The sequence below is a fragment of the Brassica rapa genome, chromosome A06 (assembly GCF_000309985.2).
Source record: "Brassica rapa cultivar Chiifu-401-42 chromosome A06, CAAS_Brap_v3.01, whole genome shotgun sequence".
Lineage (NCBI taxonomy): Eukaryota > Viridiplantae > Streptophyta > Magnoliopsida > Brassicales > Brassicaceae > Brassica > Brassica rapa.
In genome coordinates this window covers 19349523-19374398 of record NC_024800.2, presented here as the reverse complement: position 1 = coordinate 19374398, position 24876 = coordinate 19349523, and the positions used below count along the sequence as shown (strand labels likewise).

General features: G+C 36.1%; 6 protein-coding genes and 1 long non-coding RNA gene across 9 annotated transcripts; 3 read left to right on the top strand and 4 right to left on the bottom strand.

Moving 5' to 3' along the window:
* Window positions 1-90: 90 nt before the first annotated feature.
* LOC103873858 (peptidyl-prolyl cis-trans isomerase FKBP12) lies at window positions 91-1516 on the top strand. The gene is made up of 5 exons (XM_009152262.3): window positions 91-347; window positions 662-695; window positions 811-872; window positions 969-1021; window positions 1180-1516. Exons 1-5 carry the CDS (start codon window positions 260-262, stop codon window positions 1279-1281), a joined length of 339 nt encoding a protein of 112 aa, XP_009150510.1. The 5' UTR covers window positions 91-259; the 3' UTR covers window positions 1282-1516.
* Window positions 1321-4048, bottom strand: LOC117125890. The gene is made up of 2 exons (XR_004448364.1): window positions 3524-4048; window positions 1321-2419 (listed from the first exon to the last, which is right to left on the bottom strand). It is a non-coding gene; the product is annotated as an uncharacterized LOC117125890 (long non-coding RNA).
* Window positions 4049-4381: 333 nt separating this feature from the next.
* Window positions 4382-7400, top strand: LOC103873857 (transcription factor SAC51). Of its 2 annotated transcripts, XR_001959030.2 has the most exons (5): window positions 4382-4594; window positions 4915-5429; window positions 5523-5693; window positions 5790-6875; window positions 7029-7400. XR_001959030.2 is itself a non-coding variant. In XM_018659735.2 (4 exons), the coding sequence occupies exon 4, from the start codon at window positions 5826-5828 to the stop codon at window positions 6741-6743; it is 918 nt and encodes a 305-aa protein (XP_018515251.1). In that variant the 5' UTR covers window positions 4382-4594; window positions 4915-5429; window positions 5523-5693; window positions 5790-5825; the 3' UTR covers window positions 6744-7400. The 2 variants fall into 2 exon arrangements, 1 of the variants encoding a protein (XP_018515251.1); XM_018659735.2 differs by having other exon boundaries at window positions 5790-7400.
* Window positions 7401-7830: 430 nt separating this feature from the next.
* LOC103873855 (root phototropism protein 3) lies at window positions 7831-12737 on the bottom strand. Of its 2 annotated transcripts, none has more exons than XM_009152260.3 (6): window positions 11577-11999; window positions 11428-11497; window positions 10699-11316; window positions 9318-10103; window positions 8337-8618; window positions 7831-8256 (listed from the first exon to the last, which is right to left on the bottom strand). In XM_009152260.3, the coding sequence occupies exons 1-6, from the start codon at window positions 11702-11704 to the stop codon at window positions 7963-7965; spliced, it is 2178 nt and encodes a 725-aa protein (XP_009150508.1). In that variant the 5' UTR covers window positions 11705-11999; the 3' UTR covers window positions 7831-7962. The 2 variants fall into 2 exon arrangements, with proteins under 2 accessions (XP_009150508.1, XP_009150509.1); XM_009152261.3 differs by having other exon boundaries at window positions 7991-8256; window positions 8333-8618; window positions 11577-12737.
* Window positions 12738-14910: 2173 nt separating this feature from the next.
* On the bottom strand, window positions 14911-15559 carry LOC103873854 (classical arabinogalactan protein 1). The gene has a single exon (XM_009152259.3). The coding sequence runs from the start codon at window positions 15454-15456 to the stop codon at window positions 15082-15084; it is 375 nt and encodes a 124-aa protein (XP_009150507.1). The 5' UTR covers window positions 15457-15559; the 3' UTR covers window positions 14911-15081.
* Window positions 15560-16489: 930 nt separating this feature from the next.
* Window positions 16490-19841, bottom strand: LOC103873853 (bifunctional riboflavin biosynthesis protein RIBA 1, chloroplastic). The gene is made up of 7 exons (XM_009152258.2): window positions 19515-19841; window positions 19052-19376; window positions 18744-18965; window positions 18340-18662; window positions 17507-17636; window positions 17130-17426; window positions 16490-17059 (listed from the first exon to the last, which is right to left on the bottom strand). The coding sequence occupies exons 1-7, from the start codon at window positions 19574-19576 to the stop codon at window positions 16826-16828; spliced, it is 1593 nt and encodes a 530-aa protein (XP_009150506.1). The 5' UTR covers window positions 19577-19841; the 3' UTR covers window positions 16490-16825.
* Window positions 19842-21895: 2054 nt separating this feature from the next.
* LOC117126127 lies at window positions 21896-23412 on the top strand. Its single transcript, XM_033273536.1, has 3 exons — window positions 21896-22084; window positions 22208-22441; window positions 22768-23412. Exons 1-3 carry the CDS (start codon window positions 21896-21898, stop codon window positions 23410-23412), a joined length of 1068 nt encoding a protein of 355 aa, XP_033129427.1.
* Window positions 23413-24876: the final 1464 nt, after the last annotated feature.

Below are 24876 nucleotides of genomic sequence, written 5' to 3'. Positions count from 1 at the left end.
AGAAATTATCAAAATTAATAAATTGTAGATATCGTTGTCGATCGGGTAAGATCTTGCTTTTAAATTTGGGCAAATGGTTCGGTTATGTAATTAACCACCATTGTGAGATTGAAGAATGGGCCAAACTTTATTATATTGGGCTTTAGGGTATTATAAGGCCCAGATAACGAAACAAAATCGTACAAATAACGCAAGGCATAAGCATCTGGAGATTCGAAGCTGCGAGAGAGTGACCAGAGAGAGAAGATTAAGCTAAGCGATGGGTGTGGAGAAGCAAGTCATCAGACCCGGCACTGGTGCCAAACCCGCTCCGGGTCAAACCGTAACCGTCCATTGCACCGGATTCGGTAACCTCTCTACTTTCTCTTCATGTCGTTGCAATTGCGAAATCGATCTATCGAAGATCTGTTTAGCTTAGGAACTTTTTGATCTGGTAATCGCTTGATGTTATGCTATTTGTGCTTGATTCCTTGTTGGAATTGATTTAGTTAGGGCTTATGTTTTTAGGTATCGATCTCTTGTTTAGGTGTATGTAGTTGTATGTGGAGAAGCTGTGATTATCTAATAATAATAAAAGTTTCTTGTATGAGATTGAAACTCTCTATATACACTTTGTTTCAGAATCGTAATAAACAATGTTTTTTTTTTGTTTTGTTTGCAGGGAAAGGTGGTGATCTATCCCAGCAGTTTTGGAGGTAAAAGGATCTTCTCGCCATTGACTTGTTCTCTCTCTCACACACACCCTTGCCTCAATGGTTATAGTTTGTTTTATAAAGTCTTGTTAATTTTGGCCTAAATGTGTTTTTATAGTACAAAGGACGCTGGGCAAAAACCTTTCTCCTTCCAGATCGGTCAAGGTGCTGTGATCAAAGGTAACATCATCTCCTCCCTCTGTTTCTTTCATGGTTTCATCATATGTATGGGTTCTGTTCTCCTTTGACATGAATTTTAATTGTTTTTGCGTATAGGATGGGATGAAGGCGTTATGGGAATGCAAATTGGAGAGATTGCTCGCTTGCGGGTATGAAAACATATTTGATTCTTCCCAAGCTTTGTGTCTCTTGAAACCATTCTTATCTACTAGTGATAGTTGCTTAGAGCATGTTGTATTGGTAACGATTCTTGTGATCATTGTTGGCTTTTAACATCTTCAGCTTGTTGCTTATCTGTTTTATGCAGTGCTCACCGGATTACGCATATGGTCCTGCTGGATTTCCGGCGTGGGGAATCCAGCGAAACTCGGTTCTCGAATTTGAAATCGAAGTACTCAGCGTGGAGTAATGCTCTCGCTATGACAAATTCATCTCAAAACTTTATGTTAAATTATTAAGTGGTTGTAACCCTTTATCGTTTCTGGAATCTTTGTTGAAACAAAACTTTGTGATGTCATTTGTCGGTACTTCTCTAAACTCGGTGGATGACGTTTTATCTAAATAAAAGACCCCGTTGCTCTTGTTTCTGTCCGAATGTTGTATGTTTTGTTGCAGTTATTGTGATATAATAATTTTGTGCCGTTTTATTTCTCTTTTTGCGTAGAAAAACGTAAGAGGTTTTCACAAAATGAAAGTCACGCAGCTCTACGACTGAGCTAAGACGGCATGTTTACATTTTGAACCAGTAGATATTATACATCTTCAGGATATGTTAGTCAGGCCAACCGAATATATTTAAAACGCAATAATATCCAGTTCTAATTGTGTAAGGATCATAATGATTAATCTGGATGTATTGATCTAATAAAGAAAAAATACATGGAAGTTTCATGCGGGTTCAAATCAATGTTTCTCGCTCAAGTTGTTTTTATTTTGAATAAAAATGACACTAGTAATAATTGTATTCAGAAAATAAATAAAATTTCAAACCAAATAAGATTTTGATTTGGGTAACAATAATATGAAACCATGATTAAATGTTGAATTCAACACTTGCTAAACACAGTAATTACTGTTCTTAATATCAAATCAAAGGAGAGACGAAAAAGACCAAAGCTACAAACTTTTTCAGACAAAGATATGTGAACTAACAAAAGAAAAGGAGGAATGCGAGAGAAGTCGTGCGGGTAATTAAGCACTTGAAATTCCTTCCTTCCCGTGCATTTCTTTAATCATCACTTATGACTCCTTTTCTTTCTCTTTTTCCATTTTCTCTTTTTCTTTTCACCCACATTCCCCAATCACATTAGACTTTAACAATAAAAATAAATGAAAGTCTACAGAATATTAATAAAAAAATACAAAACGAAAGGTATCGAGCTATATTTGGCGTTGCATATAAGCTAGATGCTAAAAATGCGAATTAAAATAAAAAAAAAGTGGTTCGCTTTTATTCTTTTTCCCATCACAATGGGTGTTTGAAAACACAACACGCACCTGAGCAATTGTAATTAAAGAAAATAAAAGCTTGAGCACACTTTCACTAACTTAGGGTTCGAATGGTAAAAGCAGTTCAAGCGGTGTATATCAAGCAGATCATGCAGATCAAGCAGATCAAGAGCAGATCAAGCAGATCATGTGGGAGAAAGGCAGATCAAGTAGATCAACGGTCCAGAACCAGATTTTAAATTTAAATTTTATATTAAATTAAGTATTTATATATATAAGTATAGCTACAAAATTATTCTAATGCAATTTTATCATTGTTAGAATCTAAAATGATATCAAAATAAAATAAAATGATATAAAATATGACAAAATCAATTTATTTAAATGGTTATTAGAAAACATATGAAATTTTTATGATTTTTATAAAATTACAATTTTTAACTTAATTAGAAACCAATTTTTAATATCGAACTAGATCATGATTTTAGCATGTTTGACCAGTTTTTGATTAGATTTACCGGTATAACTCAAATCCGGTTTTTTTAACACAACGAGAAACAAGTCAAAAAAATGAGTCACGATCTGACCAGTTTGATCTACCGTTCCACCGCTCCGGTCTGATTTTCAAAACATTAATTACAGTTTATAATGATAAAAGCAATTTAAAAATATATTATATATTTAAATAATAAAAATAACAATAATATACATAATATACAAATACAATACGTAAATAACAATAAATATTTCACTAAAGTTATGTTACTAATTTTTAAAAATTAAAAAATGAAAATATTAGTAATTAATCAAATATTTATATTTTCCATTAACAAAAAATCTCATTGTCTACTTATCTCTCTTTCTATATGATATGTGAATTTTTAATTATGTAAATGTATAATATTGTAGTTTAAATATGGTTAGTATTAAATATAGAAGATTATTAAATATATTAAAAATTAGTAATAAAATTATTTATTGGTCAAAAATAAAAAAAAAGTGGGAGAACATCACCAAATAGTAGTGGACAGAACTGCATGTGGGAGATCTGCTTTTTTTCAGAAAAGGACAAAAAATTCTGAACTGCTTGCAGTTCTCCTGCCAAATAAATTTTAAAAACAGAAAATGGTGAATGGGTGATTCAAGTGCAGTTCTCCTGCAACAGCAGATGATCTGCCTTTCTCCTGCCTCCCATTCATAACCTTAGCTTTCACTAAAAAAAAAACTAAAAGAGAAGAACTTTTACTTTAACGAATAATCAACAAAGTAATTTATAAAGGATGATAAACCTGAAATTATGGACCGTGAGAGTTTGTCATGATATAATACCATAATTACGTATATACACGTTCGTTCCCCCTTGTCCCCATTTCTTTCAAGCAAAGCACCAATAAAACCATTGGGTCCGTTCTAATTACAACAAGATTAGTTTCCAAGTAACATTTCTTTTTATTTCTTTATATAATCGAAATATCATAATGTTACACCTCAAACTCAAACTATGTAACCTTTCTATAATTCACATAAATTCATATTCGTAACTTTATACAAAATATATATTCAATAATACCAAAAATATATGCTATTAACATGATATAAGGTGTTTCGCCTGCACATGCAGACATAAACATTTTATAATTCCTATTAATACATGTATTACTAATTAAAAACTATAATAATAAATTATTATTTGTTTTTATTTGAATCTTTTTATGTATTATAACTTTTCTTTTAAAAAAATTATACATTATATTCATTATTAATATATTTTTTAGAAATTATTTAATATTCTCTTTTCAATTATATAAAAATAAGAATTAAGAATTTATCTAATCAATTAATTTTAATTTTTTATGTTTTAGCTAATTTATATATTTAATTCATTAAGTGAATAAACAATATTAATCATTATAACTTTTATGAGAATTCGAATGCAAGAAATCATAGATTTATTTCCAAACCGAATTCAAACCAACGATTTCGAACCGAACTGAACCATGGTTTTGGTATAAAGGAAGAAAAGGGTAGAAGCGTCATAAAACATTTTATAAAGCCTTGTTACCATTACCATGTTTGTTGCCACTTAACAGTTTTGTAAAAAAAAAAAAAAAAAAGTTTATACGGTGCTATTCATCACATTATAGCTGCTCGTTGGTCACTTTCATATCTCTCTCTCTCTCTCTCTCATCCCTTTGCTTTCCCATTGATTCATCTCTCATCGTTTTCTCTCTGGATCTGAGCGAAACTTCGTTCCTCGGTTGCATCACTCTAAGGTATCAAATGGTTTCTGTGTTTGTATATCTGGAATTTATGGTTGAAACGGTTTAAATCCTTCATGGTTTGTGTAGTTTATGTAGTCTTAAGTTCGAATCTGGCTTAGAACATTGTGTCTTGTGTATATTATGAACTGCAATTGTAAACTTGCTGGAATTTTTAAGCCGCGAATCTTATTACTATGTACACTTGCTAGATGTTTAGAATGTTCACTAGATGGTTATGATTCTCTGTCCTTTTACAAGTGTTTTGATTTTCTGGATTTAAGACTATTAGTGACGATGTTGATGAGAGATGTTTCCTTTGTGTTTTTGCACAGATAACTAAACTATCAAAAAAATAGATTTGAATAATACAAAGCAGTGGATGATAAGAGGAGAAACTAGTGTATAAGAGAAACAGCATGTGTTGGTTCACTACTTGTGTTGACGTATACCGCAAAGTTGTGCGCTTGAATCTCTATTGCCGTGTCATTCTGTAAAGAACTCTTCTTCTTCCTTCTTTAACCAACCCTCCCCACTACTCTGAAAAACCTTCTTCTTTTCTTCACCATCTTACTCTTCTTTTAAAAATGGGATCCCAACATTTCTACGTGTACCATTGTGAACAAAGAATCAGCTAGACACAGAACAAAAGCTCGCTTCTTTCTTTCCTTTCTTCTTTTCGGTTGGTCTCTCTCTCTGGTTTTCAATCAAGGTTTTCCTCAGAGTTATGGTGTGTCAGTCACCTGGTAAGACAAGATTTCGAGCATTGAAATACGAGACAGGAGACGCTAACAGACCAGCCATTGTAGTACGAGTCATTGCATGCTTCCAACCCATGGATAATTGCCAGGTCTACTGCTCTCTCTCTCAATTTACCACACTTTTAAAGCTATAATTGTTTTTTTACTCTTACTAACACTTATGATTGTTGTGGTTCTTTCAGGCTGAATACTTCAGACTTCTTCTCAAACCAGTCACGTAGTTGGTTTTGTCATTTTCCGCTGTGTTTTTTTTCCTTCGCTTGCCTCTTCTTCCTTTCTTTCTTTCTCTCACTACTTATTCAAAAGGGTAACCAGAAGTATTGCATTCACCTGATTGAGCAACTTAACAATCGGTATGTCAACTAAACTTTTTCTCATTAGTACTCTTATGTAATTGTTCAGTTTTATCTTTCTTGAACTGATTGTTGCCTTTGTTTTTGGTCCTGCAGTGTTTGTTCTCTTTAAAGTTACCTAACTGCAAGAGCATGCCTCTTGATACCAGGCAACGGGATTTGCCTCCTCAACCTTGCTTTGAGGATAACGCAGCTCGAACTGTCCCTCTCCCTGAGCGTGGGAGACCATATGCAGCTGAGCTTCTGGCTCGCTGTTTGCAGCCACCGCCACTCCAGTCTCTTCTGTGGAGTCATCATGATAAGGAGTCTTGTGGAAAACGGTTCTCGATGTCTGACATGAGGTCTTGGTGCGCTGCCGCTGCTGCTACTCCACATGGAGCATTAGAGTCTTCTCAGAAAGGACTTATGATATTCGATCAGTCAGGAAACCAGACTCGTCTACTACGATGTCCATTTCCCTTACGGTTTCCATCTCTTGCGGCTGCAGAACCAGTGAAACTCAAACTCTCTGAGTTACAGCACGGTCTGGAGAAAGGTTTCAGGGAAGATCATGTTACTTTGAAGGAGTTTGATGAGAAGAACTGTGTAAATGGAAAAGAATCGGAAATGCATGAAGACACTGAGGAGATCAATGCATTGCTCTATTCAGATGATGATTATGATGATTGCGAGAGTGATGATGATGATGATGAAGTAATGAGCACTGGTCACTCTCCTTATCAAGTTTGCAACAAAAGGGCATTGGAAGAGATAGATAGTCCTTGTAAAAGGCAGAAACTACTGGATAAGGTAGAAAATATCAGTGTCTCATCATCACTTGTGGGCAGTAAAAGCTCAACAAAGCTCCCTGAATCAAACATCTCGACCAAAGAAGACACTGGTTCTGGTCTAAGCAACGAGCAGTCGAGAAAAGACAAGATCCGCACAGCTCTGAAAATACTCGAGAGCATTGTTCCTGGTGCAAAAGGAAACGAAGCTCTCTTACTTCTAGACGAAGCCATTGATTACCTGAAGCTGCTGAAACGGGACTTAAATCTCCACAGAGATTAAGAACCATTGCTAGACCCTAAAACCTCCACTACTCACCACATTTTTATTTGTAAAAAAAGAAGACAAGATGGGGAACAAGAAATCTACAGACAAATCAGGCTTGAAGATTCTCACGTGTGGAGTGGGTTTAGGGTACGTATCCTCTGCGCCAGCTTTTTTAGCTGTATCTAGTGGACTACTTTAGGTATATATGCCTCTGCAATTTTCAAAAAAGTTGAAAGAAGAAAAAGAAGGGCCAAAGTCATCATGGACACTGATCGACAATGATTATCTTTTGTGGCTTAGTGTGGATGGTGAAATCAAAAGTTGCAATATTCAAAGTCTCGTCTCAAACTCGCGTGGTCTATAAATCTCCCCTAAGGTAATAATGATAAAAAAATCTCTGACCCACACTCTCTTTTGTCTATATGATGACTTCAAGTGGGTCCATTGGTTTTGTTGAATTGATGTCATGTTCATGTAATAAATTTTAGTGTCTGTAATAATGCAAACCCTTCCTTTGTCTTTTGCTTCCCCACTTGCTACTCGGTTTGTCTTTGAGTCTCTGTTCATTGTTCATGTTCTCTCAGTGTCTATGTATTGTATCAAAGATGATTGTATTTTGTCGTTTGGGTTTTGTAATATACCGATGATATAATATTTGGTCTTTTGTTTCAAGGGACATAAATATGCCTGGGATTTTGAACCGAACCGAATCCGCTAAACTGCAATTTCAGTTAGAAGTTCTGTTCGATTCGGTAGATTTTCTATAAAAAAATTTGATTTTCGATTTCATTCGGCAATTGGTTACTTTGATTTTCTTTTTTTTAAAAAATTGTACCAAAATCATATAAACAACTTGAACCAAACTATTTAAACTAACCAAATTTCAAACTAAAATGAATTAACATTTATATGAAATTTTTAACAAAATTAAACATAAAACTAAGCGAAATTAAAAACTTCGATAGTATTTTCAAAAACCAAACTAACTTAATATTGAACCAAACCAAACTGAAAGTTAATTCGGTAAGATTTATGTTGAATCGACCTAACCAAAAACGAATTACCCGAACCGAATAACCCAAACTAACCGAATCCGCATGCCTAGACATAAACATCAAATCTTCATGTCACTTATTCCATATTAGAAAATCCCAAAATCGATAGCATTACAAACTAAGATCAAAGAATCAAATCAAGAACACACAAAGTTGCTCACTTATGTTTAAAAACTTTCTCAAGAAATTGAGTTCCTCCATCGTCTCGGTTTCCTCGTGGGTTGATGATCAACACCAACTTGTTCACCTCCGACCATATCTTGAGTCTCATGTCCACTCATCTTAGTCAACTTACTTAGCTTCTTCCAACCACTGGTCCAAGCAGAAGACGAAGTGTTCTTGACTTTCCCTGTTTTCTCAAACTGTCTTTGCATCACTTCCATCTCATTCTGAAGCTCAACATACTTTGTCTTCACCGTCTCTAACTCGAATTTCAACGTATTAATATCCTTCTTAGCCGCAGCCCACCCTTCCTGTTTATTTTTCAAAATGACAAAACTTTCATAACCAAATAGTTTGTGTATAAACTTCAGTGAGTCTTTCTCTTACTTGCCTGGAAAGATTGTGGTGTAGCTTCGATTAATGTCTTACGGTTTGGGATCATTGGTTGATAAGTAGTACCCATGGCTTCTCCTAACGTTGTTGACTCCTTGAGTGATGTGTTGGCTAAGGCGTTACTGATCTTCACTTGCTCCGAGAAGAGGACTTGAACCACCACTCGTAATGGTAACCTCTCGTTCTGAGCCGCGTGCATGCATGCGTCCATTGATAGCTTTTGACAGTCCATCACTCTGCATAGCCGCTTCCTCTCGTGTTCCGACAACGTCGGATGAGCCTGTCGTTGGGACCAAACACGACAAACTATTAATGACCAATGTAATAAAAACAAGCATTTTAGCAAAAAAAAAATAAATAAATAAAAACAAGCACTGTAGCTTATTGGTTAAGCTTTAAAGGTTTCTACACCCAGGTCTGGGGTTCGAATCCTAGATTATGCAATTTATTGCAGATTACAGGAAATCCAAGTTTCAAGTCCCGGAGAGAGCGGTTTATTAAACAATTATGCAGACTACAGAGGAAATGCTTGAAAGGAATCTTTAACATGGTGCAAGTAAATCTGATCAGGCGTGGATCTTCATAGGACGGCTCAGTTGATGCAGTTAGGCGTAGGTCTTCATAAGACAGGTAGTATTGTCGGTTGTCGAATCGTCTATGTAATCTTTCTCATATTATAATTGTAAAATCATAATAAATCAGCGTTAAAGAAAAAACAAGTTTTATTCAGGTTATTCGGTTCAGATAGTTTGGTTTTTGGTTAGTTCAAATTTGACATAAATCTTGCCGAATCAACTCGAAATAAAGTTAGGTTCGGTTTGCTATTTGGTTAGTTTAATTTTTGAAATTCCTACCAATTTATTTTTTGCTTTCATTTAGATTTTGGTTTAATTTTGTTAAAATGTTGAACCAAACGTTTCGTTTTGGTTCGGTTCGGCCGGTTCGGACAAAAAATCTCAGGCCTAATAAGGACCGTTACCTTGAGATATGAATCAATTGCTCGGTATAGTCCATCATCACAACTCCTTGCAGATTCAGGCAAAGCCTCAGCCAAAACCTGAAACTTGGTCAACGGCAAGTTCCTGTCTCTAGCAACTTCAGTAAGATAACTATCCACAAGCCTCGCCACTCTCATCTTCGCGTTCTGATTACTGCCACCGTTACCACCACCACCACTAATGCTATTCGCTCTCGGGATTCCGGCGTCGGCGTACGGCGACATTCTACTCGGGCTCGACCCTTCCGTCTGCTCCTGAACGAGAAAATGCTCCAACAGCCTCTGAACAAGATCAACGTCGTACACCGTCTCTCCCTTGTTGCTGTAACTCGGAATCAGAAGATCCTGAAGAGTCGCCTGCTCGAACTGCATCCCGACGCGTTTCTCCAGCTCAGTGATCAGCGCGGGGGCTACTTTGAGCATGTTGGCTGCTCTGAGGAGGCGGAGGAGGAAGGTGCAGGTGACGGAGTCTTTCTGTGGAGGGATGATGCTGATTAGGGACTCGACGATCATGCGTTGGTCTTTGGGGCTGATTCCGTGTCCGGCGAGGTAAGGGGCTGAGTCTTGTTGATGTTGTCCGTTTGGTTTTCCGGAGAGGACCATGTGGAGACCGCCTCTCCAGTCGGGGCCGGAGCTTCCTCCGCTGCTGTTGCTTCCGTGGCTCACACTCATTTCGTCTGGAGTTCCTTCTTTGATCAGACCAGGTAGCCATTTTCCTGCGTAATGCGTTATTGATGCTCCGAGAAGTTCGAATCTCATACCTTTCACCTGTTTCAAGTGTTATGATTAGTTCTGCCCATATTATCCAAAACTCGAAAACGAACCCAAAAAAAACCGAAATTAAAACCGGTCCAAAAATTACAAAATCCCAAACTGTTCCTATTTTTCAAAATCCAAAAATTGAACAGATATCCAAATATTCTAAATATAATAAAATATTAATTATTTTTAATTTAATGTATATAAAAATATAATTTATAAATTAAAAAGTATCTAAAAATTCCTGGAACTGAGTTTTTTTTGGTCGTATACCCATCTAAGCTAGATAAAACTATCTGAGTTATCCAAATATTTTTCGGTATTTTTGGGTTTAGTTCGGGTTTTTAAAAAAAAATTATGTTTTTAAGGTTTTTAAATCGAAACCAAATAGTTTTACTTTGGGTTTTATAAAAAACAGAAACCCAACCCAACATTTCCCTAAACTCCGATGCGAAAATGTCATATTCGTAAACAGGTTTTGGGCACCCCAACCCGAATAATTCAAAAACCGAATAACCCGAACCGACCGAAAACTCGAATGGCCAGCACTACTTTATGATTAGGATGTTTGTGAAAATGCTTGAAAGAGAAGTATACTATGTACCTTGATCGCAGTGATGACACGAACGAAGTGATCGATTCTCAAGATGGATACATCTTCGAACCACCAATCTGGAGGAACAGGCTGGTTGTTGTTATTATTGTTCCTACTCGGGCTAGAATAGAAACCTGAGTCCTTTGGGTCTTTCCATTTAGGACTAGAACTCGCGAAGTTATTAGCAGTTGATGGAGATGGTGACTTCCCTGTGTAAGCCCATTTAATCCCTTTTGGATTACTACAAGCCTTCCAAGCAATAGATTCACTACATCTCCTCACAATCTGAAGATTCTCAGCCCACGGTGAGAGCTTCTCACAGCTCTTTAGCACCAAGATCGAGTCTCTCCACGAAGACAGAACCACGTAGCTGAGAAAGGCTTCTGTCTTGAAGATTAGGTTCCCTTCCTCAAGATCCTCTGTCATCTCGAGATACTCGGCTGCGCAACGCAGACCTGATATGTTAGTTGCCGTGAGATCCACGGGAACTCCGTAGCAGAACTTGGATGCGAGCTCAAACGCTTCTGGTCCTCCAGGTAGATCATCAAGAAGAAGTATGGTCGGGTCAGGGTCTCGTGACTCGTAGATCAACCTGTTCATCTTCCCGCTGCGTGACAGCAACGGATACTAAAGCAAAGAAACAGATACATATTAAAACCATAAAGCTAAAAAAAAAAAAAACATGAAGCTTCTGAAACTCCAGCGTTAATGATATTGACTCGGGAGTTTTTTTTTTACCTTGTGTAAGTGAAAGTTCATGTCGCCTATTTTAACCAGAAGATCACTGGGGATGTCCGTAGCAACAAACCTAATCAAAATAAAGGTTTTATAACTTCCTTAACAAGGAAAGATGTTGTTAAGTTGTTTTGAAGTTTTGAGGACATTACCAAGATTGGCCTCTAAGCTCAAACCCATCAGTCTTGACGCCGGCATGTTTGTTAGAACTCAAAACTCCATTACCATACTCTCTTCCTCCTCCTCCTACAACCCCGGAGTCACTCTCAGATTCCCACATCTTTCACAAACTCTTTGTGATGGAAGCAAGAGAAGATACTAGAGAGAGAGAGAGAGGAGAAGATTGGAAGTGGAAAGAGTGTGAAATAAACAGTTCCAAGAAAGGAGAGACTGATTAGTTTTTGATTATAAAGATGAAAGAGAAAGAAGAGCTTATCCCCACATGGGATTGCTATAAGATTTGGAGCTTTCTCTGAATTGTCTATTTTCTCAGAGAGAATTTAAAACTAAGTCTCTGATATTTGTATCTACAGGCTGTGAAGTAATGGGCTTGTAGCACTTTGCTTCTCAATTATCATATATAATCAACACTCTGCCCACTCTTATCTTATAAAACTAGAGTGTATATGTCTGTTTTAGATTTTACAAAGAATAATTGAGTTACTGACAGATGTTACATGATTTTCAGTGAAGAGATCAGAGGTGAAAACAAACTATATGATTCAGTTTTTTTTTTAAACTATAAATATAGGGACAAGTTGGAGAGTGAGTGTCATTAAACTATTGATATGACAAAGCCTAGTTCCTTCTTCTTTGCCTACCTGTTTTTGATGTTGTTGAATCATCTCTATCTACAATGGCATTTTAACTTTTTATTTGTTTCTTTGCTCATTTTTCTTATTTGGAGTTTTCATACAAGTCCATGCATTTCCCTAACGTTTTCTTCTCAATTTCTGCATATATCTCCTCTTACTTTCCTTCAAATTATTCCTCCTTCATTCAATACTTTGAATTTATAGTTTGAAAGTGATAAGTTCTACCAGTTAGAGAAAGTGTTGTATCATTGTTGCTGAATCCATATGTAAACTAGCTTAAGACCCGCGCAATTGCGCGGAATGAATGTTATTTATAAAACTAATTTTTATCTATTATTATTTATTTGTATTCATTTACTTATTATGTATATAATTAAATTAGAGTAAAAACATAAATCAAAACAATACATCTTGTTTATTTACGATATTATTTTGGTAAATAAATCAAAACAATCATTTTATTTATTTTATATGGTATATAACTAAATTTCAATGACATGGACATAGATATATAGTATATTTTAATATAAATATTTATTATTGAGAATTCATACTCATATGATAAACACACAAAAACTAATGTGTGATTTTTTGAATGCAAATTTTAAAATTAAAATATTAAGGTTTCAATATTTTTTCAATATAAATTTATAAATTATCATATTTAAGTATTTTTCTATGTTATATAGTTTAATTTTAAACTATATCAATATATAATATGAGTGTCTAGTAAATGAGACTTCATATTCATATAATTTATGATCATTTGTATCTTTTTATTACCAAAAAAATTAAACCACTGATCACAAAATATTAATATGAGACATTTAACGTTTTTAATAATTTATAGTCGTTTTAAAAATTTAAAATATAACATATAAGAAAAAATTTAATTTTTATTATATGATTAATGTGGTTGTTTAATATCTTTTAATAATATAAAGTTAAACAAAAAAGAGCTAAGATACAAAAATTATTATCAAATATTTATTATTCATAATCATTGATTATCATATGTACGTTAATCATATTAGACAATTTAGTAGCTTTTATTTAAAGAAACTGCAAGAATATTCTTTTGTACACGATTTATCAACTTAATAGTTAGTTTAATAAAAAATATAGTATAAGTTAAGATGGACCAACCTATTTCTCTGAGAATTCTGAATTTTTTATCATGGTGACACGTGGCTACAAAACAATGTTGTAATGTTTTTTTCAGTTAATATATAAAGGATATATTGTTACATACAAATGAAATTTGTGTTACATAAAGACTGAATCCGGATTTAGACATATAAAGTTTGTTAAAAATAAAAATATTTGCCGCTGCAACTCCTTGAGAGCTTGCTACTTTGTATATTATTGAAGTGGTAGTTGGTTAATGAAAAATAAAATGGACGAAAAAGTTGGAAGCATTAAAAACAAAGGTTGTTCATTCTTACATAAATGGAGATAGAGAAAGAAGAAATGGTCCAGAAGAATATTATATATGTCAACATTCATACACACTGGTGGTTATTGATCAGTTCCAATCTTCACTTAATATACATATATCGATGAGTTTCAATCAAATTGTTTTGGTCGAAGGCTCGAGACTATATGTTTTTAATACTTATAGATTAGATTGATTAAAACTCGTTTGTTATACAACTAATTTCGTTAATTATATTTTGGTTTTAAAGTGTATCAATCACATTGTAGTACTAAAGAAACAGGTCGTTTTCAAGAACCAATCTTTTAACTCTTACCTCCACGTATGGAGTGGCCATAAATATATAATAGCCACATATTTGATTGGATTGTAACGAGGGTTTGTAACATATGGGTCAATATGTTTTTTTTCTATGACTAATATCTTATATACACAACCGTAATAATTTGATCTTATTAGGCACAAATCAATATATCATTATCAACCACATACACATAATATTGGCTTACATATAAAAAATCGCATTATTGAAGATGGTGGTGGTGGTGATAGGTGCCACATCGCCTTCATATGTTAAAAGCCTCGTGTAAAATTGTCGGGACCGGATCTACTCATCTGACGGCTCTCTTTTTGCAAAAGGGAAGACAGTATCTAACGGTCAGGATCCACCTCAAGTCACTTCCCTTTCAGTTTTGTTTGGGCTCAGAAAGTCAGTAAGTACTTTCTCAATTTGACATGCCCCAACAAGAGGTCTAAAGCAGAGGAAAGATGTATGCTCTAAACTTCTTAGTGATTCAGAAGGTTATATTGGGCTACTATTAAGGCCCTGAGGTTCATTCATTACAATTATAACATCCACTGTGCTACTATTAGGCCTTAAGGCTCATGTTACGATGGATATATTGCAATCACATTGTTGTTACTCTCTCTAGTCTCAATCTTCTTTTGGGCTTATTTGCTTACCAGTAGGGATATCTATATTTTTTCATTGGGCTAATATGCTAAGCAGTAGTTAAATTATAAAAAGGGAATGTAAATATACGCAAAATCATTTTGACAATCAATTAAAGCATGTTCCCATATTAATCTTGAATTTCACTTAACATTTTGATTGTATGGATACAACTTTTGTATTGTCGTTTTGCAGCTCATGATTTTGTATCTTTTTTGCATTATATTGTAGTTAAACATTTTACAAAATTATTAAACCAAAACTGTAAATAAATATGGCAATAATAATATCTGGTAAACTCATATATTAATATGTGTGGACTCATGTGAGATCAACAAAAATGAGAAACAAATAGTAATCCGAAATAATAAAAAGGAAAAATAAATAATCGCCACTCTCTGCAAATATTTTAAATAAATAAATACCTAGTTATTCTAAAAATTCATGCAAAGAACCTACATAGCCAAAACGGCAGCGGTTAACATAAAAGCGACGGATCCAAAGACCGCGTAGCTGTTAGAAACGGTGCCGCTTACGGGAGCGGGAGCTTGAGCAGGCGAGTTGGAGATGGAAGAGGGAGAAAAAGCCGGCAAATCTGAAGGAGAATCTGCGGAGGGTGGCGATGGAGGAGAGGAGGAAGATTCTGGAGTCAATGCGGTTTGAGGAGTAGGAGAAACAGCTGGTGCAGGAGACATCGCCTTCTTAGGTGAGTGCGCCGGAGAGATCCGCCTTCCTCCGCTAGATGGAGCTGGTGCAGGAGATTGAGCAACCGTGAACGAAACGAAAAAAGCGGCGAGGAGAATGAACCCTAGAAATTTTGAGAGAGCCATTATAAGAGATAGAGAGGGAGAGAGATTCGAACTTTGCTGTTTTCGTATGCTTTTTTTTTTTTTACGAGTGTTTGCTTAATTGCTTTTGATGTTTACGAAGCTAGGAAAAGAGTCATTATATAGAGACGAAGTTGGGTCCACTGTTTTGAGTTGTATGGTGAATCTGCACCGTTGATATGTAACATTGAAGACCGACTTTAATCCAACGGCTTAGATTTCATTCAACAGCATAAAAGTTAAACAGGTGGGGACAAGCCTAATGGGAAAGTAAAAAAAAAAGAAAACGCGTATGGCTTCATCCCCCTCGACTACGGCGCGCGCTAACGGCTCTATGACATTGACAGATGTGATTATTGAATCACGAGCGTACATGTGTTGGTTTTATTAACGCGTGATGGAAAAGGAAAACATGACCGTTGTTATAATTTTCTTCCATAATTAAAACGTCTATGACACTCTGTTTCTTTCCCTTTTCTTCTGGTCCTTCTTAAATATCTTAATGTCATAATTTGATATGTGTAAGATTTACAATAAATTTTGTATCTATTGAATAAGAGTACAATATTTCTTTTGAATTTTCTTGGGGATTGACATTTGTTGCATTATTAAATTAAATTTTGCAAGAACTAACCTTTGTTAGACAAACATTCATTTAACTGCAAACCCAGTAATATAAGCCCAGCGAAAAATATCTAATGAAGGAACCCAATGAAATAGTAAAGATCTACAAGTTCTCCGAATTTGAATGTAACTCTTTTGCACACAAGTGTAACCGAGCTAGATTTTAACAAATGTCACAAAACTGATTCAGTGTGACAATTAGATGTTCAATTTGTCTTCTTTGTACAAAAAATATAACTCTTTTATCTTTAATTATGTTTAACAGTTTTAGTTTTTTTTTGTCAATGTATAAATGATGAGAACTAGAAAAACAAGATTATAAAAGAAATACACCAATAGAAATACAACGTATACAACATACATATTTTTGAAATGGATAACTAAAGAATTTTAATGTAAAAGAAAATTCAAAAACATTTAAGAGACTCATGATTTTATTAGGAATAAATTGTACACTACAAAGCTTCCTCATTTCACAGTTTCACAAATCAAATTCAACTACTCAAAAAGTAACAATGTTGACAAATTCGTAACAGAAGAAATGTAAATAATCAAATAAAGATCATACTAGAAGAATATAAAACCAATCCAATCAACTTCCTCAGGTATATATCAAAAGTATTTTCTTGCCTTGGTTTTTTGTGTCAAATTTTTTTCCTGTTTTTTTCTTTCTGAAGTATCATTCATATGTCTTCACGGTTTGGTTTGATTCGCTTCAAACTGGTTCACGAGCTTTTGGACTCAAGATTCAGGTGGTTTCAGCATCATCAGTCTTCTCCACAACATCACCATTGAACTTCAAGCCATACATGTGACCCATCTTAGTCCTCTTTGTCTCCAAATATCTCTTATTTTCCTTTGTGATAAGACTCAAGAGAGGGACTCTTCCCACAATGGCTAATCCATATCCCTTCAGACCAACATACTTAGCCGGATTATTTGTCATCAGCTTCATCGTCCTCACTCCCAAGTCCCTTAGTATCTACACATTAAAGACGGATTAGTAATAAACCGAGGAAAAAATGTTGATGATGAGATCTTATTTGATATACCTGTGCACCAATTCCATACTCTCTAGAATCAACAGAAAGTCCTAACTCCTCATTAGCTTCAACCGTGTCACGACCAGCATCTTGCAGATTGTAAGCTCGGAGCTTATGTCCTAAACCAATCCCTCTTCCTTCATGTCCACGCAGGTAAACCAACACACCACGACCAGCAGACTCGATCTGCTGCATCGAAAGAGATAGCTGGTTCCCGCAATCACACCTCGCTGATCCAAATATGTCTCCCGTGAGACATTCTGAATGAACCCTCACTAGAATGTCTTGACCGTCACCTATCTCTCCCTGTCCAAAGTTTCAGACAAATCTATTTCAGCTAAAATCCTCGAATGTTCTGAAGTGAAAACTCAAAGATAAACTCTAACCTTAACCATTGCAATGTGCTCTATGCCGTCTAATATAGATTTGTAGCAATAAGCTGTGAAAGGTCCCCACATTGTTGGGATCCGAGCTGCAGAGGAACGTTCCACTAACTTATCTCTCTTCCTTCGATATCTATCTCACCAGAACGAAAATTTAGCTTTTTTAGTTTCAAGAGAGTAAATAATAGGCCTGAGCATTTTACCGAACACCCGAACCCCTACCCGAAAAACCTGAACCAAAATCCGAACCGTAATGGCAAAATAATCGAATGGATATTGAGTTAGGAAATATTGGATATTTAACCCAAATGGATATCTAAAGATAAATGAATATATGTATAATTAACCCTATATTCCTAGTTTATTTCTCTCACTTTATTCAAATTACTTATTTTCATGTTGTACATGGTTCAAACCCATAATATACAAGTGTTCCGAGGGAAACTGAATCCGCCTGTAATGGTTCAAACCCATAATATATGCGAATAAAATGATTTACTACTCACTTAAAATGTTTGTCTAGTTTTTTGTTTCATGCATTAACACAAGTTGCATTCAAAATCTCAAAACAACAACCAAATTAGTTTCTTTCTATTTTCAAAATTTTATCTTCAAATCTATTAATCGTCCCATTTATTAAAAATTAGAAAATCAGCTACGTTAATGGTAAAAAATTTCGTACAAAAAACTTAAGCAATGAAGAATTTGACTTTTTTTCAAAATTTAAATATCCAAACCCGACCCAAGATATCAAATTCGAATTAAAAATATCCGAACCGGATCCAATACGCAAAATACCCAGGCTTAGTAAATAACATGAAGAGAGAGGGCCTAACCTGATCAAATCAGCAATGGAGACAATCTTCAGGCTATTCTCAGCTGCAAACTGACGGAGCTTTGGTAATCTAGCCATGGAGCCATCATCATCAACGATCTCACAAAGTACTCCAACAGGATCTAGTCCAGCTAAAACAGTGAGATCAACAGATGCTTCAGTGTGTCCAGCTCTTTTCAAAACTCCTCCTTCTCGGTACTTGAGCGGGAAGATATGCCCTGGGCGGTTGAAATCTTCGGGCTTTGAGTCTCTTGAAGCAAGGGAGAGTATCGTTGTCGCCCTGTCACGTGCTGATACTCCTGTCGTTGTACCATGTTTTGCATCCTACAAATAAAAAGCAAAAAAACTGCTTTCAAAATCAAAGCACCAAGATCAAAGAGAGAGAGAGAGAAGAAAGAGACATACGACAGTGACTGTGAATGCAGTGCAGAGCTTCTCTTCATTCTCCTTCTGATTTACCATAAGAGGAAGGTTCAACCTCTCGAGATCATCTTCCTTCATACTCACACAGACTATCCCAGTTCCATGTTTGACAATAAAAGCCATAGCTTCAGGTGTAGCTAACTGAGCAGCCATTACCAAGTCTCCTTCGTTTTCTCTATCTTCATCATCCACAACCACCACAAGCTAACACAACATAACCGCCAAATCAAATCAAGGAAACAAAAAAAAGGTTGAAACTTTATTTTAACTAAGCACAAGAAGAAACAAACCTTTCCTTGGCGAATGTCTTGAATGGCCTCAGGGATGGAAGAGAAGCCAGGCGTAGGCAAATCCAGCTCGTAGTCGTCATCTTCAGCGACGAAGCCATTGGGTGGTGCGTCAGCTGAATCTGAAGGAGCAAGTGTTCCGAGGGAAACTGAATCTGCCTGTAAGGGATCTTCGATGGGAGCGTTTCCATTGGTGTAAGAGAGGAGATCGTCTTCTCTGGAGATCACTGAAGCTTTGACTTTTCCAGTGGTTTTAATTGAGAACGAAGGTTGATGGTTAGATGGCAAAGTAACACGGTGGATCGGTGTACTAGAACTTTGGCTCAATCTGCAAAGAAACATCAAATCATTGATCCAAGTCTAATGATCACAAATTGTTCTTTCATTAGCTGATTGACTCCTAGATTCATTGGCTGATCCGAAACAGAACGAAGAAACAGAGCTAGATTGAGGAGAAAAAACGCACCTGGAGCGGGAAAGAGAGATGGTGGAAGGAGACGAAGACGATAGATTGATGGAAGAAGACATGTCTCTCTGAAGATAACCCTTATCGCAAAATCTAGACTTTGTGTAGATTTTTAGTCACGATCTTCGAAAAAAATCACGAGGCTTTATGAAGAAGAAGAAGATGCGGAGAAAAGAGGGGTTAGTTGCGGGATGATGACGATAGCGATGAGCGAAGCTTATTCTAGTGGCGGCCCAATTTGGGAAGTGGAAGACAATTATGGATCCGATCTCTTTCTCTTTGGGTGTGTGCGTGCGATGATATGATTCGGTGAGATAGATAAGACCAGACCACACTTGCTTTGCTTGCCTCTCTTTTGTCTTCTCAACGCCTTCTTTTATAGACTTTTCTTTTTCTGTTTTTCTTCTCTGTTTGTTGCAATCACAAGAAATTTCTGGTCGCCCTTTTCTACTCGATTTGCCTCGTTTAAGTAATGTTTTTACAGGATTAGACATTTAACTCTTTTTTAGTTAGGATCCAAATTATACGTCAAAACAAAAACAATTAGCTAATAAATATATATTTATAAATAGATAGACCCATTGTTTTACGCAGCAAAATTGAAAACTGTTGAATTATAAATTCTACCAGAAATATGTATATATTACTGATTTGAAACACTCGCAGTATTAATTAAAATGACTTATAATCTAGCTTATGGAGTTTACTTGATTTCAAACTGATTTATCGTTTATTCAGAATCTACGAAAAATATAACTATGTAATAGTTTTATGGAAAGTTTACTAGAATGTTACATATTTTAGGTGTATTGACTAGAATGATACAGATCTTTTTTTTATTACTAGAATATTTTTGATACCAAGCGTACCTTTTTTTTACGTTATGAGAAAAAACGTATTTACGAGAATGCCATTACTTTTCGCTGCCACGTAGGCAAAAAAACCGGCGCCACGGAGGAATTCGCGTCCGTATTTTCATTAAGTCAGCTGTTAAGCGATAGATACGTAGTTACGACCGATTTATCTTTACGTTACGGCTGACTTAATACATACGACTGACTTAAGAGAAAGTGGCTGACTTAAAACTATAAGTCAGCTTGCCGATACAACTGATTTACAGAAATCCGGCTGAGTTATGTGACCACGGCTGACTTAATGATACAAATGACGGCTGACTTATACATCGGCGGTTTGATTTCTGGAAAATTTGGCTGAGTCGTGGTTAAGAAACGGCTGAGAAACTTTTTTTCAGCTGAGTAAAGGAACATGGATGGGCTGGGTTATTGAAGCCACGGCTGAGTTATGGGATGCTGTTACGACTGGGTTTGTATTAGTCAGCCGTTAAAGCATGGATAAACAGTAAACTCAGCTGCTTTGCGGCTGACATATGAGCGAAAGATTAATTACTAGAATGTTCTCGTTTGATGGCTGATTTACGTAACGATACGGCTGACATATGGTTGTTCATCCTTATTGCGGCTGACTTACTGTCAAAAGATTAATTACTAGAATGTTTCCATGTATCGGCTGACAAAGTGTAAACATGATGGCTGACTTATTTTGGCTGAGTTACTGATTTGTTTGTCGGCTGATTAACCGATGTTCCATGTCATCTGCCATGTCATCAACTCGGATTTGACATGTCATCACTAACGGTCGCCCAATTTACAACTGAGTTACGAGACCTTTCAGTTGTCTTCTTCATCTTATTTTTGAATGATTACACAGCCTTTCTTTTCTTCTTCATCATCTCAGTTATCTATCCTCTTCATCTTTCTCATATGGTAATGGATCCCGTTATTATTGTTTCCGGTAAATGGATTATGAAAAAACGATATGTATTCAACGTCGACAGTAGAGGGTGTAGAGTTCTTCATTTAGATGAGAAAACTAAACTTGAAGATTTCACAAAATCTGTCATCGACGATTACGGTTTGAATGATTTGAAGGTTCATATTCTGCTTAGCTACATGTTTTCGAATAAAACATTGAAAACAATGGCGCACAACACTCCACCAGTTTACGTGTCCAACACTCGACAATTGCAATGTTTTCTAAGCTTAAAGAAAAGCGAACAACTACGTCTCTGTGTGGAGATTACAGAGAAAAAGGATGACAGCTCAGACGTAGAAGCTTCAGAAGAAGAAGCTTCAGAAGAAGAAGCTTCAGAAGAAGACGCTTCAGAAGAAGAAGCTTTAGAAGAAGAACCTTTAGAAGTTGAGTCTATAGAGAATGGGAGTTACGATGGTTGCAGTTTGGAGGATGAACAAGATGAAATTGAGAATGACTGCTTTAGTAACGTTGAAATACACGACGTAGCCGGAGAAGATGAAATAGGCAAAGAAAACGAAGAAGATGATGAATTTGAAAGTCGATTTGATATGTTCGATGACTCGGACGGTGCGTCATCTGAAGATGATAACTTCAGCACATACGGTGAGTCTCCTATCGAAGAAGACGAAGATTCACCAACGCTACCTTCCAAGAAGAGATATCATAACTTCTTGATGAGCGAATCTAAAGGGAATCTGGAGGTTTTGAAGTTGGAGATGTCGTCGTTAGACCTTGCGGTAGGACAACGATACTTGACTAAAAAGCATTTGAAGAGACGACTGAAACTTTTTACAGTGAGGCATCAATTTGATTTTGATGTAGAAATATCAAACCTGACAACATACGTTGTTAAGTGTTAGGTTGATGGATGTACATGGAGAGTTCGTGCATCTACCGAAGGATTGTCTCCGCAGTTTTATATTCGTATTTACGACTCGGATCATGCATGTTCTGTAACTGAGCGTTCTAATCGATCTCGAAATGCAACACCGGATATTTTAGGAGAGTTGTACAAGAACTTTCTCGGTGACGTTGGTCCGGCCGTTCGCCCTGAGAGTGTCGGAATAGCTATCACTAAGCAGTTTGGTGTAAAGGTAATTATGTTACAACGGCTGAGTTATGGTAGAGTATAGGCTGGGTTATTTTATGTTAGAAATGGCTGAGTTACAAAACTATGGTTGAGTTATGTTTACGTTGTGACCGTCTTAATGATATGATGTGGCTGAGTTATGTAAATTGTTTTTTCATAAGAGCAGGATTATTTGATATGATGTGGCTGAGTTATGGTAGAGTATAGGCTGGGTTATTTTATGTTAGAAATGGCTGAGTTACAAAACTATGGTTGAGTTATGTTTACGTTGTGACCGTCTTAATGATATGATGTGGCTGAGTTATGTAAATTGTTTTTTCATGTGAGCAGATGGATTATTGGAAATCACACCGGACGCTTATATGTGCAAGGGAAATCGATGAGGGCACACCTGAGTGTGGTTTTGAACTCTTGCCTTCTTACTTATACATGATAAGAAGGGCAAATCCGAATACAGTTACGCGTCTTCAAATCGATGAGCTTGGAAGATTCATGTATGTGTTTCTTGCGTTTGGTGCGAGCGTTAATGGGTTTCCTTTCATGCGCAAAGTTGTTGTCGTCGACGGTACGTTTCTTAATGGTAAATATAAAGGGACGCTACTCACAGCACTACCTCATGATGGTAACTTTCAGAGTTTTCCAATAGCCTTCGCAGTGGTTGACACTGAAAATGATGATTCGTGGAATTGGTTTTTTACGCAACTAAAAGTGTTGATTCCTGACCAGGAGGGTCTTGCGATAATATCAGATAGGCATAACTCGATAGGGAAAGCAATTACAAATGTGTATCCGTTAGCTGCTCGTGGAATATGCACCTATCATTTGTATAAAAACATATTGGGACGGTACAAAGGAAAAGATGTATTTCGGCTGGTGAAGAAAGCGGCGAGATGTTTTAGAATGTCTGACTTTGATATGATTTTCGAGGAGATTGAAGCACTTAATCCTGATCTCCACGGCTGGGTTATTGTTTGATAGTGACTTAATTAACGTAACGGCTGAATTGCAGTGAACGTTATAACTGAGTTTTTAAAACGTTATGACTGACGAATACTCGTATTATGGCTGGGTTATTGTTTGATTATGAATTAATTAACGTACTGGCTGAGTTGCATTGAACGTAATAGCTGAGTTACTAAAAGCATTGCGTCTAAATTATGATTACAACACATGACTACGCAAAGAAATAGTGCCAAAATATGGCCATACCAAACCCACAAACCACCACTGGAAACATCAAACACTTCATCTTTTCTGCTTTACCGAGTTCTTTCTCCAACCGACCAACGTCTACTCTCAGATCTGATATGCCTTTGGTCATGTCACTCATCACCGATTTCATATCTTCTACCTCTTCCACCAAGCACTCGTCCGCCCATTTGAATAAATGTCTCTGATTTCACCAACATGCCCAGCTCTTAGTATCACATTGACAGTATAATGAATAAAATTAAAAATCAAACCTTAATATATCCTTTGCGACAGCAATAGTACAGTCTTCCTGGATTAGCCCGTGATGCAGATGTACATAATTCAGCGGGTTCACCACACCAACACTGTTTCGGCGTTCCTCTTTCTACATGCCGGCGGTGAAAGTAAGTGTTACCAGACACAGATGATGAAGAAGACATTTTCTTTGAATGAAAGAGAAATTGGTGTGAAAGACAAAGTTAAAACAATAGTGGTAGTAATATAAAATTATTATTTTTTTAAAATTCAAATAAAGAAGAATAATTTAAATTAATAAACTATTAAATACCTCGATATTAGGTTTGAGCCGTATTTTTCCACACACTTGATGCACTTTAATTATTACAGAACTCAATCAAATCAAGAAATACGAAAGGTTCATTATTATTTTATCAAACACTTAAGTTGAATTCGTATTACGGCTGTGTTAGCGTCTATATTTTGGCTGAGTTAACGTAGACGTATTGACTGAGTTACATTAAAAATAACAATACCTCGATTATGTAAATAATCCGATACATGCGTGCCAGCCGTATAATAATGAGTCTCGATATTTCTCAATGCAAACGAAATTTCTTATGCACATAATAATAAGAGAATAAAGGTCTCTAATAATAGTAGTCTCGATAATGTAATGACGGCCATAATAATACAGTACTATAATATTTTTTTTAACTATGGCCGTGTATTTTTACAATAAAGACTGAGTTATTATTACAATTTACTACCATGTCTTTTATCTTAATTCGTATTACGGCTGGGTTGAAGAAACCAGCGTTCCTTAAAATGATCGGGAATGGCGCGCCATGTCGGCCAATCATGAACCCATCCTTCTGCTAAAATCGACGGGATGGCCAGGGAGAGATCGCTTAGAAATTTAAACCAGATTACGCTGGTTTGGTCAAGCAAGACACCCGGGCCAGGGTATAGAACGGGAAGGTTTTCACGATTTTCAGAGTTTAGTATCTC

Coding starts and splice junctions, on each gene's coding strand:
- LOC103873858 (XM_009152262.3), top strand. CDS start 260: ATGGGTGTGGAGAAGCAAGTCATCAGACCCGGCACTGGTGCCAAACCC. Junction 696..810: donor CTATCCCAGCAGTTTTGGAG/GTAAAAGGATCT, acceptor GTGTTTTTATAG/TACAAAGGACGCTGGGCAAA. Junction 873..968: donor TCAAGGTGCTGTGATCAAAG/GTAACATCATCT, acceptor TTTTGCGTATAG/GATGGGATGAAGGCGTTATG.
- LOC103873857 (XM_018659735.2), top strand. CDS start 5,826: ATGCCTCTTGATACCAGGCAACGGGATTTGCCTCCTCAACCTTGCTTT.
- LOC103873855 (XM_009152260.3), bottom strand. CDS start 11,704: ATGTGGGAATCTGAGAGTGACTCCGGGGTTGTAGGAGGAGGAGGAAGA. Junction 11,498..11,576: donor GAGCTTAGAGGCCAATCTTG/GTAATGTCCTCA, acceptor TATTTTGATTAG/GTTTGTTGCTACGGACATCC. Junction 8,257..8,336: donor CTACACCACAATCTTTCCAG/GCAAGTAAGAGA, acceptor AAAAATAAACAG/GAAGGGTGGGCTGCGGCTAA.
- LOC103873854 (XM_009152259.3), bottom strand. CDS start 15,456: ATGGCTCTCTCAAAATTTCTAGGGTTCATTCTCCTCGCCGCTTTTTTC.
- LOC103873853 (XM_009152258.2), bottom strand. CDS start 19,576: ATGTCTTCTTCCATCAATCTATCGTCTTCGTCTCCTTCCACCATCTCT. Junction 19,377..19,514: donor ATCTCTCTTTCCCGCTCCAG/GTGCGTTTTTTC, acceptor GTTTCTTTGCAG/ATTGAGCCAAAGTTCTAGTA. Junction 17,637..18,339: donor TCCATTGCTGATTTGATCAG/GTTAGGCCCTCT, acceptor CTGGTGAGATAG/ATATCGAAGGAAGAGAGATA.
- LOC117126127 (XM_033273536.1), top strand. CDS start 21,896: ATGTTCGATGACTCGGACGGTGCGTCATCTGAAGATGATAACTTCAGC. Junction 22,085..22,207: donor TGTCGTCGTTAGACCTTGCG/GTAGGACAACGA, acceptor GTTAAGTGTTAG/GTTGATGGATGTACATGGAG. Junction 22,442..22,767: donor CTAAGCAGTTTGGTGTAAAG/GTAATTATGTTA, acceptor TCATGTGAGCAG/ATGGATTATTGGAAATCACA.